The 20870-nt window shown below is 33.9% G+C and overlaps 2 protein-coding genes, 1 long non-coding RNA gene and 1 other non-coding gene across 4 annotated transcripts in view; 1 reads left to right on the top strand and 3 right to left on the bottom strand.

The window, feature by feature from the left end:
• The window catches only part of LOC122526434, a 101093-nt gene extending 85549 nt beyond the window's left edge, over positions 1 to 15544 (bottom strand). The window contains exon 1 of the mRNA XM_043649834.1: positions 14065 to 15544. The gene's annotated coding sequence lies outside the window, so the exon portion shown is untranslated. The remainder of the gene's footprint in view (positions 1 to 14064) is intronic.
• Positions 15545 to 16765: 1221 nt separating this feature from the next.
• Positions 16766 to 17071, bottom strand: LOC122526494. Its single transcript, XR_006306081.1, has 2 exons — positions 17022 to 17071; positions 16766 to 16812 (listed from the first exon to the last, which is right to left on the bottom strand). It is a non-coding gene; the product is annotated as an uncharacterized LOC122526494 (long non-coding RNA).
• Positions 17072 to 18163: 1092 nt separating this feature from the next.
• Trnaf-gaa lies at positions 18164 to 18236 on the bottom strand. The gene has a single exon. It is a non-coding gene; the product is annotated as a tRNA-Phe (tRNA).
• On the top strand, positions 18213 to 20576 carry LOC122526255 (lipid droplet-associated hydrolase). The gene is made up of 4 exons (XM_043649548.1): positions 18213 to 18487; positions 18747 to 19077; positions 19163 to 19354; positions 19437 to 20576. Exons 2-4 carry the CDS (start codon positions 18769 to 18771, stop codon positions 19869 to 19871), a joined length of 936 nt encoding a protein of 311 aa, XP_043505483.1. The 5' UTR covers positions 18213 to 18487; positions 18747 to 18768; the 3' UTR covers positions 19872 to 20576.
• Positions 20577 to 20870: the final 294 nt, after the last annotated feature.

Here is a 20870-nt window from a genome sequence, read left to right as displayed (position 1 = left end):
AAAACGATCGTTACTTCTCGCCACCACGAAAGAGAGATACACTGAGAGAGAGAGAGAGAGAGAGAGAGAGAAAGAGAGTGTGTAAAAGAAAAAGAGAAAGAGCGCGGAATAAAGAGGCGGCAGGAGGAGCGATATAAGAGAAGATAGAAAGTACGACGAAGAGAGATAGACAGAAAAAGAGAGAGAGAAGAAAACGCGAGACAGGGAGGTTTCGAGGAGAATGAGGAGGGGAAGAGGGGGGAGGGAGAGACCAAGAGGAGGCGTGAGGATTGCTGAGTTAGTCTCTCTCCGCTTCAAAAGTTCACGAGGTTCAACGTTGTACGATTCGTCAGTCTCGTGTTACGTGAAAAAGATGATTTTTATTTTATACGATTTAATAAAAAGAATCCCCTCTTTTATGAGATAATTTTTCTATAAAAATAAAAGAAAAAAAAAAAGACTACCCGATTTTTCAGATTGACTATTAATTCAGAAAAATAATAAAAAAGGAAGAAGAATAATTGTGCCTCCTTCATTCTTCCATCATCCTCTTTTTATCTTTCTCTATCTGACATTATTTTTTTTTTTTTTACATCGTCGCAAAGTTTAGAAATAATTTGTCAGCTCGACGTAAAAAGATATATTCACTTATCGAGAGTATACGTAGATATTAAATCGTATTTGCTACTTGTCGAGTAGCAAGTAGTCAATAACCATAATTTTCCAGTTTGTATGTCCAAGCAAGAAAGGAGGGAGGATATGTAGGAATGAAAGAATGAAAGAATGAAAGAACGAAGGAATGAACGAATGAACGAATGAACGAGCAAACAAGTGGAGCAGCAAACAACGATCGGTGGCGTGGCTCATTCTCTCTCTCTCTCTCCAAACCAATGAAATCGGTGCAATTACGATACGCCGATATCCGTCATTACGTCGAACCACACGAATCTGATTCCAGTCGTTGCGAGGAGTCTAACCAGTATACGTAGGTGTTATATTACCTTCTCTCTTTCTCTTTCTCTTTAATCATCTTTCTCCCTTTTCCGTAGAAATCAAATTATTATTCGAAAAGATTGCAGATAGCGCTTTACTATCTCTATTCATTAATATCGCATACGGATAAGAATATTTTTATTATCATTATTATTATTATTAATATAATTACACGTAGAGATAACTCCTCTTCATAGCCGGTAATAACGTTGTTGTAAATAAAACTTCGATATTTAAGAAAAGTTATATCTACTTTTACGTGCCTATCATTCGACAAGAAATTAATTACCTAGATAACTCTGCTCTTTTTATTCGTCAATTTTCATGCATAATCCCATCTCCGATTACATACGACTATTATATATATATATATGTGTGTAATATATGTAAATATATGTAATATATAAATAACATATATGTATATACCTGTCTCATTTCGTAACTTTGTATTCGACGATAGGTCAGTACACTATCGACTTTCAAATTACTCCTCGTAAAGATAAAGTTCAACGTAGTAATCGATAAATCCGAACGAACTACGACGAACAACAGTACACGACATTTTTATTCTCCAACAAATGAAACGAATCGCCGATATTTTCAACGAACGAACCGTATTCCTGGAGCTTCTAGTGCGAATTGTAAAAAGAGAAAAAGAGATACTATCGGAAATTCATTCGTTCAAGGATCTATTATCGCGAGTAGGTTATTTCCTTAATATTTTTTTCACGCGAACGGTCTAATCGTTACGCAATTAATCTCTTATCTAAAAGTGACCAACCGTAGTAGCATTTTTTTCTAATCGATTCTCCCGATCAATGGGAAAAGCGGGAGAAAAAAAAGAAGAAGAAAACGAAGCGATTAGACGATGACGGTGGTGTCCATAGAGTATGTACAACTAATACATACTTATGCATATACTTATACATATGTGTATGTATGATACATACGAGAGGAATAGGAAAATGTAGTAGGAAAGTCAACGCTGAGGAATAGTGAGGAGAAGTTCATTTCCAAGCAGTTAACGACTCTTCTTCTTCTTCTTCTTCTTCTTCTTCTTCTACCTCCTCCTCCTTCTCCAAGTTTTCCTGTTCCACCACCTCTTTCTCTCCCACCCTTTGGACTCCCTCACTCACCGACAACCTTCCCTCCACAAACCGAACGTTCCCTCTTTTACTCTCTATCCGTGAGCCATGTTAAGACGCGGGGTATACTTCGGTATAGAAAAGGACAGAGAAATGGCTATAGAAAACGAGTAAGAGAGAGAGAAAGAGACCAAAGCGAAGGGAGGAGAGAAGAGAGAAGCCTCGGACCGCATCTACAAGAAATCTACCACCTCTTTCTCTCTCTCTCTCTCTCTCTCCCTCTTACTATCTCTCAGTTTCCCTCTCCCTTTCTTTCTGTTTTCCCCTTCTCCTCTTTCTAGACGGCTCCGCCAACGAGATTTCAGATTAATTGCTTCGACGTTAGTTGCAACTTAATGAGATGGCCGAAGCCCGACGGAGCAAAGGATTCGAAGGACTTCTGGAGAAGATCCTCGAGGTATACAAGTTGCAAAATCGAGCTTTGATCGAAATACAAATTTGTAGATTTTCAACTTTGCAATTTAATGGTCAAAAGTGGGGTGTGAGTGAGAGGGAATGAACGTTTTGGATCTAGCTCAGAGAAGAAAGAGGAGCAAGAGAGGAGGGCACCTTCGGGGACGGGGGAGGAGGGGAGAAGAAGAACTTGGCGCACGCAACAGAGTCTCTCTCTCGCCATTTTAAAACGCTTTTTGACTGGTCTAACGAGAACTTTACTTCGAACGTTCTTGTTCGCGACACTTGCTCGAAGGGGGGACAACAAAAAATCTCGGTTAAAATATGTTCTATACGTGCTACGACAAATATTTTTAAGATATTTAAGAAAAAAGAAAAAAGAAAACAAGAGATGGAGGGGAAAATTTTGTTTGATTCTTGTTTCAAAAGAAAAAAAGTGACGATGCATGGAAAAGCTATTAACGAAATTATTAATTCAACTTGTTAAAAGTTTACCTTGACTTTTTTTTTTATACGAAATAAATCATCGAGGAGTGTGCTAGAAAAATTAGGATCATCGCTTTCATCGCTCTCGTGGGATCTATGATTTAATGGAAATTCCTTCGCAAATTTTCCTTTGGCCCTTTTCACTGGCGCGAAAAGAACACCGAACGAGAAAAGGCCGTTTTAAAAGGGGAATTTTCCTGAACGACGAATTACATTGTTTGCCGGGCGCGTATCGATATCCGCTGGAAAAAGCTTTTCTTTTTGTTTATTCCTCAATTAAGTCTAGGCGAGTGTTGAAACGTCGAACAAACGCCCGCTCGTACGCCTACGCTGTAAAAATTTGCGGAATTTTTATCTCCGTGGAAAAAGAAAAAAGAAAAAAGAAAGAAAGAAAGAAAAAAAAGGAAAATTCCGAAAACCTCTCTCGCGAACGAACGTTCACGATCATCTTGATTTTATTTTATTCTTTCTTTCTTCCTTTTTCTTTTTCTTTTTCGTTTTCGTCGACGATCCTATCGGTCAAAGGGAGATAAAAGGGAAATTCGTGGATGGTTAAAAGAATTTAGAAATTTAGATTTATTCCGTGTGTGCGTATTAAAATGAAGACAAACAAATTTTAATATTCTTTAACGATCATTTCGAATCACCCCCGTATACACATATATCTCTCTGCAATATAAAGTATAGATAAAAAAAAAATAAAAGAAAAGAATTAAATATAAACGTCAATCTAAAGTTTTACCTCGACATTCGTGTTTACGAAGAAAAAGAGAGAAATAGGATAATAGAAAAAGAATATCTATCCGTTGAAACGGAATTTTCATTATTCCATGTTACCGTATAGCTAGCTCAGCGCGGAATATTGGTTTTTCAAATGATCACAAATCGCGACACACGGTTTGAAAAATCAGAGGACCGGGAAAGATGAAAAGAAATCATTCGAAAAAGTATTCGAGATGGGCAAGTGCATACACGTCTGGTTAAATTTATTAAGTTTTCAACGAAACGAATGATACGAGATGGCGCGTTCTTCTCTCGTCGAAGGTAAAAACAAAAAAAAAAAAAGGACAAAAAAAAAGAAATGAAATCAGAAGAATTCTTTGAGAGAACGACAAAGGGTGCCATTCGGATATGCCCAGGCGCTTCAAAGGTGTCTGACGTTTTAGGGAAGTTAGCGGGACTGAAGAGAGAAGTGGTACGGAATTGGAAGGGAAAGACGACGAGCTTAGAGGGGAATTTCGGGGGGGGGAAAGGGAGAGTCTTGTCCTTTAAATGATTGACGGCTAGGCCGTATAATCCAGTGGTTCTCAAAATCATTCTCTATAAACGTAATATATTAACCTATCTGTAACTAAAATAAACCCCCCGCACGCAAAGAATAAAATTTTTCGAATACTTTCCACGTGGGTTTCGAGCTTTGATTCAACAATGGAAAATTGACTATTTTTCGCGAAGTTTAGGTCGTTTTCGAGTTGTCGGATGAGTTTACGTCGAGTAAAGTTTTTCGTAAAAGGGTGGTGGTGGTGGTGCACGCCGCCCCCGCGGCTGACAAGAAACAAAAGAAAACTTTCGACTCGAGTAAAAGTTTGCAAAAATTAAATTCGACTTTGGCATTCGATCGTAACTAACTATCGAGGTCGTCCGACCTAGTACTTTTTTTTGCTCTTTTATTTCTTCCCTTGTTTTCTCTCCTTCTCTTTCCCTTCCGTCAACAAAGCGTAACACGATTCATTCTTCCTTTCTTTCTTTCTTTCTTTCTGACTCGAGGATAAACTTTTCGCATTTCTTCGAATTGTTTCTTCCCAGAGCAAAAACCGTCCTTTAAAGGTACATAAACAGCAAACTTTCCGGCATTACGTCTCATGGTTCTCCCGCATCGTCCCGCATACGGGACGAAGGTCAAGGCCGACGAAAGGGTGAAACCTAGAGCACGCATTTAGATTCTTGGCATCGGGACCGTTCCTTACAGGACTACGACGACGACTACGACGACGAAGAAGATGAAGAAAAAGAAGAAGAAAACTACTTACGTGCTAACATAAGTGACGACACGATCTATCTCGACAAATATATAAAATCCTACGAGAGAATCCAGACTGCACGTCGTCTCGTTTACAAATTTTTGTCTAAACTTGCTCGTAAATCGTGCACACATACGTTTCTTTCTTTTTGTTAAACAATAAGAACGGATAGTAAATTTCGTGAAATTTTCGAGAAAAAGAGAAGAATTTCGTATGAACATTTACAGAATAAAGAAAAAGACAATAAATAAAAAATAAAACGATATCACACACCGAATGAATGTTTATTCGCAAAGTTGAAACTCGATCGAGTAAAGACCGCAAAACTGGGAAGTTTTATTCGCGTATCTCGCGGAACGTGGAAATGTTCCAAAGGACTTCTCTTTTCAGTCCATCCAAGCAAGAAAATACACCGAGCAATGCTGCTACTGCTAGCCTTCTCGAAGCATTCTTCTTTACGATTCTATCGATTTTGCATTGCAAATCTTATTCAGCCGCCGTGAGTAATCCTTCTTTTCTTTCTTTCTTTCATACTACAAAATACTTTCCATATTTTCTCTCTTATAGTCAACTTCATATTTGTTCGATTATTTTCTTTACCCCGCTGTAACCTTAAATATTATCTAATAAAAAAAAAGAACAACACGCAAAAATAATAATTAAATTTAACGGGGATTAACATTTCCAGATAACATTTTATTTCGATGATCGTATCTCAAGAAAAAAACAACGATGACCAACCAATCGGATCAATTATCGGTTAATAACAATCGATAACGAAGAGTATATCGAAAAAAGTATTATATTCATTGGACAGTATTAGTACCGGGGTCAAGTTAAATCCGTGCAAACAGGAAACAAGACTTACGTCATGGTCCCCGAGCGGTAGCAACTCGTTCGAAAGGTAAAACCTAACGTTCTTTCCTTGCCACTTTGCGTATAGTTTAGGTACATGCATACATAGTTTTACCTATATCTCTGTGATATGTACATGTACACCTAACTACATATATATATACATATATACATATACATATGTAAATGTACATAAAGTTTCGTCCAGTAACGTTACGCACCGTCGAAGAGGAAAAGGGTTCTCTCTCTCTCTTTTTTATTTCTCTCTTTCTCTCTTTGTCTAACTCGAGTCCTTGAGACGTTCGGAGGACGACAGAGAGCAAAGTCAGCGTTCGAGCGCGTTCCATCGAGAACCCCAAGACACCCGATCTTCCTCAGTCGATGTTCATAATACAATCGTATTTCTCTCAAAACGTTTCACTACTTTCTATTGAATTCCTAATATTCTAATTCGTCTCTTATAACAAATTCGAAGAAATATTTCATAAGAGTGAATAATTAGAATACCTATCTACTATAATCGTTTGTATAATTTATATCATTTTATATAGATACAAATATAATACAATTTAAATGAAAGGAATAATATATTTAGTTTCCAAAGTAGAAAGATATTCAAAGAGTATATTATCTCTTCGATAAATATATCTCGTAGCTCTCTAATTATTCTAGGAATATCGATTCAGTATTATTTGTAAATATAGGATATATAAGATCATTATATATCAGTATTATATCTTTATTATACTTTCTAACTAATCTATCGATCGACAACATATATCTATCATTCATTATATATAGAAATATTTAAGTAATATTCCATATAAATGGAAATTGAATACTCATTATTAAGAAAGCTACGATTTGCTTTTGAATTTAATTGATTAAGTACGTATTCTCAAAACAAATCGTCTAATCATTGTCATATCAAAATGCGATAAGAATGATACGGCAATTAATCGATCGGTCATTTGTCAATTTTACATTAGAAAAGATGTAACGCAACGATGATTATCTGATAGGGAAGAAGATATGTAACAAATGTGTAAGAATTATGAAAATAATGGTCAAAAGAATGTTGTTCTTTTGGACGTATTACGACTTACTCGAGGCTGCTAACTCACAATTCCTTCGAAAATCGTTGCTACGTGGTAAAGGAAAGATGACGACGACGACGACGAAGGGTAAAAGGGAAAGGATAAGAGGGTCGAAGAGGCAAAGAAGGAACGACGGACAGTCGCACGTGCACGGTGGCTCCTTTCTTCGTGTCTGTACACACCAAGAATAAGAGAGAATAAGGGAGAAAAGGATAGAACGATCTCTACATCTATCTATCTCTTTCCCTCTAATGCTGTCGGTGCATTTTATGTTCTTATACCTGCGAGACGACGTGAAACGCCACAAGATGCGGACGAACGAGGCGACCAAGGGGATCCTCCGAGTCTTTCTTTACGTTCTCTAAGGACGAACCGGTCGAAAGAATCCTCTCTATCCTTCTTTCCTTCCATTAAGTATTACGAAATTTTCTTAGATCTATAATCAGATCTATATGAGATACTTCTCTCTCCAAGTTCTCTTATTTATATTCTTCTTTTTTTTTTTTTTTCAAATCAAGACAATTATTTTTAATTCCTTTTTATTCATTAATTATAAATTATTTACATATAGTTTATTTTTGTAATATATTCACTTTTTTTTTTTTTTTATGTAAGTGTGTGTATATATAGTAATTAAATATCTAACTTCCGTGATTCTAAAATATCTTTCAAATGTGTACGATTGTAAAGAAACTATCGGATATTTCTTCTCTATTAAATGAAAATTTTGTACGCATAAGCCTACACACACACACACATGTTTATGCATGATAAAGTATATACTTACTTACATACGTTTTACTTTCTCTCCTTTATCTCTCGCCTCTTGTGTCGCATCTTGTTTTTCAGTAAAAACGAATTCCCTTTTTTCCACGGCAAAAGGATGCGAGTAGAAAAAAAAAAAAAATATATATATATATATATATATATATATATATAAAAAGACCCGGGGAAAGAAAAGGTCAGCGAAAGTTCGTCGTTCTTTTTCGAAGCTTACTCTTTCTACGTAAATATCTTTATACGTGTGAGCATGTGTACGTGCATATACATGCAATTCCGTGTTACTAATTGCAGGATTATATCCTTTAAGAAGACTACGTTTATCTCTTTTCCCTTTTCTACTTGCGATCACGCTTACTTAACTTTTTCTTCATATAACCTGTTGCTATTTCGATATTTCTCGCGTCACTGAAAAGCAAACGACAATGGGTAGGAGGAGTAGGAGGAGGAGGAGGAGGAAAAAGAATAAGAAGAATAAGATGAGATTATAATATCATGTTTGGAAATTAAACGCTTTTTATACGCATTCTAATATTTAACTTATCGTTAAATTAGTCTTATAAATACGAACTATACTCGAGAATTGATTTTATTCTGACGAAAAGGCATATGCATAATCGAAACTTTTCGATTTATTACGAAAATATTTAATAAAAAAGATAGCTTATGATTATTTATTTAAATGAACGAAAAGAAAGATACACACGCAACAATCGAATCTAATAGAAATTATTCGTCGTTTGAAATATTTCGTTAAGTCGCGTGTTATAATTTATCTTTATACGACAACAAAATATATTATTAACACAGAGAGACACAACAATCGTGCCAGTTTTCAAACTATTCGTTTATATATTTAACGTCACGTTTTGTAATTTATATTTAAAAATAAAAATGATAGAGAAAAAAGGCGAGTAAATAAAAAAATTATTTTTCTTTTAAAACAAAATATATTATTATCTGACTTGAATACACTTGTGTTAGACCGAAACGCGTATCAGCTATTTAATAAGGAATAATATACGACTAAAGCAAAATTCAAAAATAGAACTACGTTTAGGTAACATTATAACTCGTTCGAGAAACGTAAGAAGAAGCTTAGGTGCACGTGCGTGTACGCGTTTTTAGATGTAAGTGAACGAACGAACGAACGAACGTGTGTGTCCCCGAGAAACGTGACACAGTTTCGAACGAATACCCAAACTGGAACAGAATATATTTTATTCGTTGATCGAGGGTAGAGGAAAAAAAAGAGGAACAGTGGAGGAGGAAGAACGAGAAGGCCGCAAAATGATAAAAAAATAACCGGAGCCGAAAAACGAATTTTTCATCGTTGATCGTTGATCGTTTATCGATCGATTGATCGATAAACAGGTAGCTCGTGTTGAAATGGGGAAAGAAATTTTTGTATGAAAATAATTCACCCCGTTTGGAGAAAAACAAGAGATGTGCGATAAAAAACATTCTGGTCTTGTAGTTTTCTTCAAATTTGACATAAACATCGTATTTCGTTGTTTCAGATGATCTTACTGAATATTACATTTATCGATCGTACTATATTTTGTGTCATTTATAATATTTTCAACGATAATGAGATTTTTAAACTTAAAATGAAATTTAGTACACACTTTAAATATGATATTAAATGAATAATAAATATATTCGTTATATATTAAAAATGTAAAGAAGGAGGTGGTGAGATAATTGTATGCAGATAATTGTATCGCATTATCCTGTATAAAGACAATGGTAATATAAAACCGATAGATCAAAATATAGTCCTACACCCTGGTATAAAAGCAAAACACACTTATGTATTATAGTACTCGACTAATCGTAATCACGATACGTTAGAAATTCTTCTCGCACCTACGACTCGGGTTTTACCGGTCGCAATATGCCTTTCATAATGTGTCGTTTATTAATCGTGATCGTTCGAAGATAACGATGACGGTCGTCGTCGTTGTAGCAAAGTGGTATCAAGCTCGAAAAGTAACATTACTCGTTGGCAAACGCTACGATATTAGCCTGAACCCGTGCATTATGCATCGACGATAAAATAGAATTATCGAAATAATATATTTTAAGAGAAAGTCGATTCTAGCTTTGGAAAGAAAAAAAGAAAGAAAAAAAAAACAAAGTATATCGAAGAAAAAAGAAAAGGCGTCACAATCGATACTTTCAACATTTTTTTTCTATTCCAAAATATTACTATTTTCGATATTAATTATTATCGTTGAAAATTAATAATGGAAATATCGTTAGAAATTAGTAAATTTTGTATATAAAATCAGTTGCAACAATTTGAAGAATTTTTAATAGAATTTAGAAAAGTTCTTGCGAAAACAGCAGCAACGAAACCAGCAACTTTCTTCTTCTTCTTCTTCTTCTTCTTCCTTCTTCTCTCTCTCTCTCTCTCTCTCTCTCTCACATCTTTTTGTCTCTTTTCGTTGTAACTAACGTTAAGAGAAAAGTTGCGAAAAGTGAGATCAAGCTTGTAAGGATAGACGGTCGGGATGGAGTAAATACGAGGAGCCTTTCTAATTCCAAAGACGGACCCACCACTATCTCCTTCGAGAAGTCCTTGGTAAGAAGGTACGAGTGGTGGGGCGTCGTCCTTGACACCTACCGTAACTTTTGTTGGACGGCTGCGTCTCGAGAATTCTTTCTTACCGCCCTACCGCCCTACCACCGCCCTCCTACTACCCACTAACCCTTTCGATTTATTATCGATCTTTCGACTCTATCGAAATCTGCGTCATTTTTTAACGCGTTTCTTTATCCAATCGCGATCAATTTTAAAGTGAAAATAAAAAAGAAAAAAAAAATAGAAAAAATAAAAAAATGTTCTCTTCATTATTAAACAAATTTTTGTATTTTTAATGCACGAAGTATTTCGCAACAGTATTGAGTGTAACGTATTTTTTTGTATCGATTCGCGATCAATTTTAACGTGATTGAAAAAAAATGGAAAAAAAAATGAAAAAAGTAAAACACAGGAAAAAACAACTTCCATTAGATAACTATGGCGATGTAATTTAAACGTTACATTTGATATATATATATATACAGATTTATAATAATAAATAAGTTCTATCGATAAGATTAGAAAATGTGAAAAGAAGAAATAAGTATTTCGTGTTGGTAAGGAACGTGTTAAATGTTAGAAGATTCGATAAGAAACTCACGCACATCGTAACACGAAGCTTTCCTTCGATACTCGAAATAAGAATAAACGGGATATCGCTCGTCGTAGATAGGACGCGTGTCGATGTCACACCTATCGATCTTCGTAAAAGGTGCAAACGATATTTCTTCGTGACGAAATGAAAAGAAACGAACGAACGAACGAACGTCCAGGAACGAACAAACGTGCATGTTGGATCACAGAAAAGGATAGTAGATACATAGATAGCTATCCGAAATCATGGAACCCTCTCGTGAATCCTTTCGGTTCAATTAAATTTCACTTTGTTCATACATATTCATGTACAAATCGCTATACCTTCTCCCATTTTCTTCCCCGACACAATTCCAAATTAATCCAACACACTTTCTTTTCAATTAATTAACAATTTTTTAAACTATATCTCAAAAGAAATCTAAAAACTTATTCGTCAAAGTAAAACGAATTACTTATTATTTTATTATTTTTTTCGTTGGAAATTAACATCGAATAATAATCAAAATTAAACAAAAAAGAAAAAAAAACAAAGTACGAATAAAATTTGATGATCCTCGCATAACTTACTTTATTAATAACCCGATCAGTTCCGACTGAAAAAAATAAAACAAAAAAGGAATAATAAAAGATATTATTTGCGATAAAGTTTCTTGTTTTCTGGCCAATAATTGTCGCAATGGCACGAATCTTGTCATTCGTATAAAAAAAAAAAAAATGAAATTTGATAACGATCGGATTATGCGAAATGTTTTACATACGTTCACTCGATATTGGTCTCGTAAAAGAAATTTGAAGCAGTTGTTAAAATACCATTTTAGAGCTTCTACGATATTATTTTCCAATCAGTTGTTCCATTCCGTTCGGAAAACACGAACGTTTTCAATGTTTTTATCCGTGCTTTTTATTATATACGTATATATTTTTTCTACGTTTTTTTTATAACAATTCTACAGAAAAATCTTCTTATTTTCCATTGTCTTTTTCTCTATTTCTAGAATTATCAATACAACAATAACAGTGTAAAGAACATAGCGTGAAATCCAATGGTTATTTTGTCCTCGGTTGAATTAAAATGAAAAAAAAAGAAAAAAAAGAAAAAAAAGAAAAAATAAGAAGAAAATTAGAAAAATATATTTTTCCAATTAAAAATTGCACATCGTGTTTATCGTTCGAGATATATAAGTAAAGTTCTTTGATGTAATAGAAAATAGGTGATCGATGGACGATATACAACCCAACTTTACGTTCACACGAAGTATTAATGTCGATGGTAATAATCGATCGATTATGCAATAAACAATACAAAAGAAACGTTTTCATCGTTCGCACGAGTCCACGAGGCTTCGCTAACTGACGGATTTATCGATAATTGGAATATTTAGAAGCCATGCGGTTTAGATAGGAATAGAAAAGAAAGCGTTACAAATAGATTCTAAACGAACGAATATATGTTAATCATTTCATCTTTCATATTTATTTTCTTCCGGAATTTTTTCATGAATTTTAATTCTATTTTCTTTTTCTTATTTCATTATCTCTATAAAAACAAACAAAATTTTATTTTCTCGTACCGAATTTTTATTTTCATATACCGAAATAAATGCTCAAAATCATCCACGGAACTTTGCAACTGGACAAAGTTAATTAAAGGAACAATAAAAATATGAATTTTTATGAAACAATTAGTTGTTGATGTTAACGTCATTCAGGAAAAGAATAAAGTATGGTTAAAAATGAAAATTCGTTGAATTAGCGTGAAATTGATTTCACCTAAGGAAAAATTGGCCTAAAACAATTATGTCTTCACGTAAGTTAGACAAGGAAAGATCTACGGTCCACTGTAATATTTAAATTTCAAAATTTATAGATCAAAAAACAAATGTAATATACGTTACAATGATCATGAAAATGTTTTATTAAAATTTTTAAACTTAAAGATTACAAAATGAACGCGAATGCATTGAAGTTATTAGTAAATTTACGTGAAATCAATCAAAAGATACAAGAAAATAATAAACAAATTTGTAGAAAATAATTGTACGACAAATACTTTACGAATTCGTTCGATCCGATCTAAGATAAAATTACCTCGAATCGAAGATAACAAAAAGAAATCCTGGGAAAGGTATATACGACGTAAACAAAAAATAAACACGTGTCGTAGAACACGATCAATATATCTAAATAATAGATTTTCAAATAAAAGTAAATATCTCGAATCGAAGATAACAAAAAGAAATCTTTAATAAATTTCATGCGATATAAAAACAAGAAAAAAACACAACATGTGTTATAAAACGATCGAATTGAATAATAAATTGAATAATGAAAAATGATATCACAAATCGAAGATAAATTGAAAATTAAAGTATTTTCGATCAAAGATAACGAAAATACATCTTCAAAAAATTATTTACGATACAAAAATCACGTATCGCAGAATGATCGATTTAAATACACAAATACAAACTTTGATATACGTGCAATTTAATCTTTGCTCATTTTCAAAGATAATACTTGCGTGTATCGCACGTGCTTTTCTAAGAACGCATACGCAAGGTTTTTAATCTCGTATCGATAGAAAGTAAATAAAAGAATGAAGCAAATGAAACCAACACACGAAGAGTACCGTCGGAGAGATTCGAACTCTCTTCCGTTCTCCTCGCGTTGAAAGTTAACACGAAAATATTTCATCTTAAATAATTATTACCCGTCGGACAAGAGAGAAAAATCATGAATTCGTGATAATTATTACAAAAAGAAAGAGAAAAAGAAAGAGAAAAATAAAGGAGACAAAATATGTCAGGATTGTAGTAATGCTAAAAGAAAACGAACCCGATGAAATCTAATTTCGAATATCCGACAAAGGGAAATAACACTTAAACAGTATTAAATAATACAAGGATGCATATGTATATACAGGGTGTGTCTGTTTTAAACAAATCAAAGCAATAAAATTATTATCCGATCAAAACAATTTTTTTTTTTTATCAAAGTTGTGATATCTATGAGATTTGATAAAAATGAATAAATTTATTAACGATTTCAATGAAATTTGAATTAAAAACAGGACACCGTGCATAAGTATTTGTCTAATAAATAAAATAATTAAATCATGAAAATATTATTACCTGCAATTAAGCAGAACTCCACTGTGATGACTAGGCGTACGTCTCCCGAAAATAGAATCCGATCATCCTGAAGACCGAATCCACTATTTGGTTGTTAATATTTTTCTTGACGAAATTGGCAATAAATCCTCTTTTCACCAAAAGAATTCACTCATTCTTTTTCACAGTAAGAACGTTAGAACTCTTCTTGTCTTTGCATGTACCCACGGAGAGATTTGATTTCTTGATCAAACAATTGCGGAGAAAAATAAAATAGTAAAAAATAAGAAAGAAAATTTAATCTCCCCTGGTAAGATTCTTCACCAATTACACGATATTACATTCGTAAAACGTCGATCACCATTCACAAATGATTTGATATCAACGAAATATATATATATCTGTGTATATGATAGATACGAATGAAATTTTCGCGAATACGTTTGATCTTCTTATTTCTTCCCTCGAGGCACCTTGCCTCCCTCGAGGAAGGTCAATACTTTAGGGCCATCGCGAGAACTACATCTTCGTCCAGAAGAAATGATAATCCAAATGAATGAAAATTTAGGGAATACCGAAATATTCTTTGGCGTACGTGATAACGTTCGTCGAGCAAACTTTCATTTCTGGTTTAATCCGTTAAAGGGAAAACCCGATCCCGGAAGTGATCGGACGCAAATCTTCGAAGGAACCTTCGAGGGTGAACGAAGACAAAAAAGAAAATGAATTGAGAAAAAAAAGGAGCGGATAAAAACAATTGAATGAAATAACAGATAAAGAATCGAGATGTTGAGATGTGGTCTCGTTTAATAACTATGGGAAATTCGTATTAACAAATGTGATTTGGTCGGAAACTCGAGAGAGTTCTCGACGCGCCGACGCTTTCGTTCTATTCCCTTTAAAGCGGGCGCCGGCCGGCTTAAAGCCGCGAAGCCGGACGACGATTCCTTTCGTTCCTTCGTTCGTTCGTTCGTTCAGGTCCGTAAGAAGCGTTGATGAACCCTACGCGAATTGCGTATTCAAATTTTTCTTTTCATTCCTTATATTTGAAAGAAATCTACGATGTAGGAAAGATCGAAACGAAGATAAACGTTCAACGTCGCTATATTCTCTAGATTCGATTCTATTATTTCTTCCCTTTGTTCCTTAACTCGCGTTCCGTCGGCGAGAACGTAGATACACATGCACACACACCTCACACTTACGCTCGAACACACAGTTGCGCGCGCGCGGGAGGGAGCGATATGCAGGGGGGGACAGAGCGGATAACACACTAGATTCTTTTTCCGTCAATCACAAGAAAAAATCACTCCACGTCTCGTTGTTCTCTTGTTTATTTTGGATTTATTTTCAAATAAACAAATTTGTAGGTTGACGCGGTACCGGTATACGAAATGCCGTCGTAAAAACCAAGGCTTCTTCACTTCCGGTAGAAGATAACCGCCGGTAACGCGATATAACGCAACGCAACGTGTTCACCGTAGAACGACTAAATTGTGACTGCGGCTTGCAGAGTTCGACGGCATCTACCCCTACCAAAGCAAACCGCCCGGCCAGCCTCCTCAAGCCCCGCCCCCTGTCTACCGAGAACGTCCAATTGCCACACCCATTATTCGACTCTGCCCATCTCAAAGCCTCGAATGACCTGCCTCCATCCTGGTCACCCCCACCGTCGACGTGGCTGACCTCTCGGTCACGCCCAATCAAGTCGCGGCTCCTTTTTCCTGCGATCATTTCTCTCCGCCGCACCGCGCCAAACCGAATAGTCTTCCTCCCTCTCTTTCCTCCTTTTTCTTTCTTCTCTCTCTTTTTTTAGTAACCAACGGGCAACCTTGTCTTTTCCCGCGCTTTTAACTCCGTCGTTTGAATCTTCTTTATTCGATAACTACTCGATCCAACAACCGAGATTAACATTTTCACTCCAAAGATTGATTTTGTTTCCCCTATTATTTATTTTATCTTTAAAAGTATAGTAACTTAGAATCGCATGCTCGAATATTACCTTGTGGTATTTGCAGGATCTTTAGATACTAGAACCTGACTGTAATTACAAAAGATTATTGGAATTTTATTTTGATGTTGATGAGTGATAGTATTGTAAACCGAAACGACTTGTAGGAAAAGAACGATAGTATTAGTTACACGATTTCGGTACATTTTTTGAAAATAATGACCCTTTGTTTTCACTCGGACCTTGAAACTACGTATTTTAGGGCAAAAGAAACTTCTAAGTAATCTTTTTTCCTACAGATATTTTCGATCTGTTTAAACCGTTCGAAGAAATATACTTTTTTACTTACTTGCTTCAAAGCAAATGCGTTTCTTAGGTTTTTCCATTTAACTAATGTAAAATACCATCATTGTTGTTGACTTGTCAAAATGTATCCTAATGTTTAGATTTTCTAAACTTTTAAAACTGCTTTTCAACCGTAATATGATATTCTGTATAAGAATATCAACTAAATTTCTTGCAGTAACATTAACACAATAGATGAAACTTATTCTAAGACCGTATACAATAGAGTTACGATAAATCATTTATGGAACTTCAAGATTCCTAGATAGTTAAAAAAGAAAATCTGCTGATATTTTAAAATCCGTAATTTATCTATTGATCCCATCTAACTAACGAAAAAATGAAATCATTCATGAATGACAGAATAGAGAAAAGTTTGGTACACGTTCGCTGTTCTCTCTCTCTCTCTTTCTTTCTCTTTTTTTCTGAAAAATTCACTGTCTCTCCACTCCTTCCCCATCCCCTTAAAAGAACTAGAAAGAAAGAGAAAGAGAAAGAGATAGAACGGCGAAACCAGTGACGTCGTATTCCGTGTGGTTTTTTGCAGCGAGCAACACAGTGCCAACCGGTGCAAGTTCGTCGGGAATTGGCCACGCCTACCGACACCATCGCGGCCACGCGAGTTACCGGCATTGCGCATGCGCGCTGAACAAGGAACTATATACGCGCGCTTTCGAATTACCCTCCGCCATCTTTCACGCGCGGTACGTCGGTGAAACGCCGCTGCTTGCTTACTAGCTTGCTTGCTTGCTCACTCGCTCGCTCGCTTGCTAGCTAACTTGCTTGCTTGCTTGCTTGCTTGCTTCCCTCCCCTTTCTCCTCCTCTTCCTCCGCAACCTCCTCCTCCTCTGCCCCTCTTCAACAAACCATCCACCAGCCGCTTTCTCAGCTGCTACCGTTCCATTGCTGATACCACACGCGGTGTTGTACGTAGTTTCACAGCGTACAACTAGCGATATACTGTACTGAGATAGAGCCGTAGGACTAGTTACCAAAATGGCGCTTGCTGCCCGCGATATATGCTTTTGCATTCCTGATAGTAGCAACTGCTTGAAAACTTAGCTTCAAATCTTATTTAAATATATTCTATTTTAAGAAAAAGACCTCTTCGTACTTATTTTACCTACTATCGTTCTGATTTTTCTAACCTTTTCTCCATATCAATTTAAATCCATGTATATCGTTTCGAGATACGACGTTATTATTTATCTATTAAATATACTTTCACTCGTTTATGCGTCGAATTCATCAATTGCATTTCTTCCTTTGGGTGCAACGATTGTTACATAGAATCCCGTACTTATTTGCATACAGTCAAAAATCAGAGCGTAAGATCATTATAAGTACGATAACTTATCGACTTTTATGTATTTCTTATATATCGTACATTTTATCAAGATCGATACTAAAATATCGCATGTTTTATTGCAGTTTTATATGTTCGCACTATTTTAACATAATGATGCTTATATTATCAAGCGATCAAATTATTTCGTCGCTTTGAATTATTGTTCTGACGTAATTTAATAAATTGTTACAAAACAATATTATTTCTATGTTTATTTAATGAAGAAACAAGTGAAAAAATTCTGCAATCATCCGTTCTTGCACTAGGAATGTAAGTTACTAGATATGCTACTCCATTGTATGTAAAATTCGCGCTAAATAGTTTTTATGTACGACTTGAAATTCTCTTAATAAAAAATAAACTAAATTTTTTATTAATCTAATAATAAAAAGAAATTACATTAGAGGTAAATAAAATTTAAAAAAATCATTACTTTTTAATCGACGACTAAATCGTGTAAAAAAAAAATTTACCTCTGCCGAAACCCGGGATTGAACCGGGGACATTTAGATCTTCAGTCTAACGCTCTCCCAACTGAGCTATTTCGGCACACATGGTATGATGGGTTTATTACTAATTTTAAAACTGTTACTTAATATACTTCATGTTTTTAATTATATACATATATATATATATTTTTTTTTTATCTGTATTTTATATTTCAATATTGTTTCGTAACGACATGTCTTATTGATTATACTATATTGGTTATGCCAATATATTCTAAATTATCTATCGACCATAATTTACATATTTATGTAACTTTGACAGAACTCTAAGCTTTATATTAAGTTCATCAGGTAAATATATCTGTGCATTTAATTACTAATAACTTTAATCTATATATAGCTTAATAAGATTTATAAACTCTATTAATTATTGTTACTCTGCATTTGGTTATCTGTTATAAGTAAATATTTTATTTTCATTTTCCTGTATATAAGAGGTTAATGATATTATTCATACTTTTTTTAAAATAAGCATATGTTTTTTAAAAAATATCCCTATAAATACATAATAATATTATTCATAATCTAATTTTTTATTATTATTTTATAGAATAAATTTCTAAGAATTTAACATGCAGAAAGCTTTGCTTCCGATAAATAATGTCCAAACTCAAGTGATAGCGGAGGGTCGATGGGTTGAGGAAAGTTTCCCACAAGGTGGTAAAAAAGATGTAGTAATAGTTTTTCCAGGAAATCCAGGAGTTCCACAGTTTTATGAAGGTTTTATTAAATCTCTCAACTTAAAATTACCATCGGAAACTCCAGTTTGGATTGTTGGACATGCTGGTCATATCCAACCGCCTAAAGATTTGGAAATAAATATGCCTAGCAACAATGAGTGGCATAAATATTATGGTTTGACTGCACAAATAGAGCATAAGGTTAATCATCCCTTCTTTCTTTTTCCTTTACTTTTATTTTACTATTAATAACATATTAAAATATATGCTGTTTTATATTATATAGATACAGTTCATAAGGAATTATGTCCCAAACGATGCTAAAATATATTTAGTAGGTCATTCGATTGGATGTTGGTTTATATTAAATGTACTAAAAGATGAAGATATATCTAAGAGGGTAGAAAAGTGTTACCTACTCTTTCCTACGGTAGAAAATATGGCAGACACTCCGAATGGACGCTTTCTAAAAAACTTTGTAAGTTTCTCTCTCCCCACTACTAATTTAAAAAGATGCATCTTTCAAAATGTATACACATTAATAACAAATTTAATTACAGATTTTACGTATAGTCAACTTATTGCTTTTTCTAACTTGGATTTTTACATTTTTTCCTTACTATTTGAAAGCATTTCTAATACGTTTGTTTGGTATATTTTATGGTATTCCTGCCAAATCTATTAACGCAGTGATTTTATTGTTACATCCTAGCGTACTTAAAAGAGTATTTAGACTAGCAGATGAAGAAATGAAACAAGTAAAAGAACTTGATCACGATATCATTTCTCAACACATTGGTAAACTTTGGTTTTACTATAGCGAAAAAGATCAATGGACTCCGATCAGTTATTATAGAAACATGAAAGCTAAATATCCTAATATAGAAGCTAATCTCTGTAAGCATGGCTTTGCTCACTCTTTTGTATTGAGTCATGACAAAGAAATGGGTGAAATAGTAGGTAATTTAATTAATGAGAATATATCAAAAGTCTAATTATTGATCAGGAGAGTAATAACTTTATGTATTAATCTATTGGGTTATTATATGACAACAAATGATGATAAGATAATAGGTGCAATTATAAGAGATTTAATCAATGATAATATATCTCATAAAAATCTAATTAATTATTAGAATAATAATATTTTGGATTTTATATAATTATTTAATCACATATCTAACATTCCATTAATAAAATATTTTGTTTTATAAGCACATATAAACATGTACATTTATACTAAATATTATAATTAATAACGCTTATTATATATGTTTTCTATGACGAAATCCAATTATTGTTTGTACTTTAATCATTCCTATAATTTTTAAATAATGGCGCCTTAGAAAAGATTATCAAAACTTCTTTTGATTGGTCTCAAACGATCAACGACATCTGCCGGCATCGATTAATAAACAATTACGAATTTAACTTAAAATCATGTGGCGCTCTCTAAAAGAGCGTCTGTCATTTAAGTGAATAGTAGAAAGTTGTCTACCTATTCTGTCATCAAAAATGTTTATTTCCATCAATGTATTAAATTTTCATCGACGTTTAAAAATTACTCAATTATAAAAACAAATTCTCCCTCCTTAAAGATCGACATCCGTTAAAATGTGCGTAATCATCACAGGGGACTGATTTTCATCGATGTATTGATAGTATAGATAGTAGATTAAATATAATGAATTGCAATAGTAGATTATACATGTATATGTTTACCTCCGTATGTGTATAAACGTGCGTATCAATTTTAGAAATATATTTATTTCAAGAAAAAACTAAACAAGAAGAAACAACAGTGCTATACATTTAAATTAATGAAGGAAGTTGAAAGAAAAAAGTAATATACTTATGTTTTATATATGATTTGTCCGATGACAATTGTCAATACATAATATCACGTGAAACTTTATCCGGAATGTAAATATTTTATTATTGATTTAGAAAATATATATTGAAGTATATATTTTATTATTGTAAAGTTTTGAAAA

The sequence above is a fragment of the Polistes fuscatus genome, unplaced genomic scaffold, assembly GCF_010416935.1.
Source record: "Polistes fuscatus isolate 324 unplaced genomic scaffold, CU_Pfus_HIC Scaffold11, whole genome shotgun sequence".
Lineage (NCBI taxonomy): Eukaryota > Metazoa > Arthropoda > Insecta > Hymenoptera > Vespidae > Polistes > Polistes fuscatus.
Note: the sequence above shows the minus strand (reverse complement) of the source record. Positions and strands in the feature narration are given on the sequence as shown.

Excerpts from the sequence above, each read along its gene's own strand:
- LOC122526255 (XM_043649548.1), top strand. The coding sequence starts at position 18,769 with ATGCAGAAAGCTTTGCTTCCGATAAATAATGTCCAAACTCAAGTGATA. Across the intron at positions 19,078-19,162 it reads CTGCACAAATAGAGCATAAG|ATACAGTTCATAAGGAATTA; the intron begins GTTAATCATCCC and ends TATATTATATAG. Across the intron at positions 19,355-19,436 it reads GACGCTTTCTAAAAAACTTT|ATTTTACGTATAGTCAACTT; the intron begins GTAAGTTTCTCT and ends ATTTAATTACAG.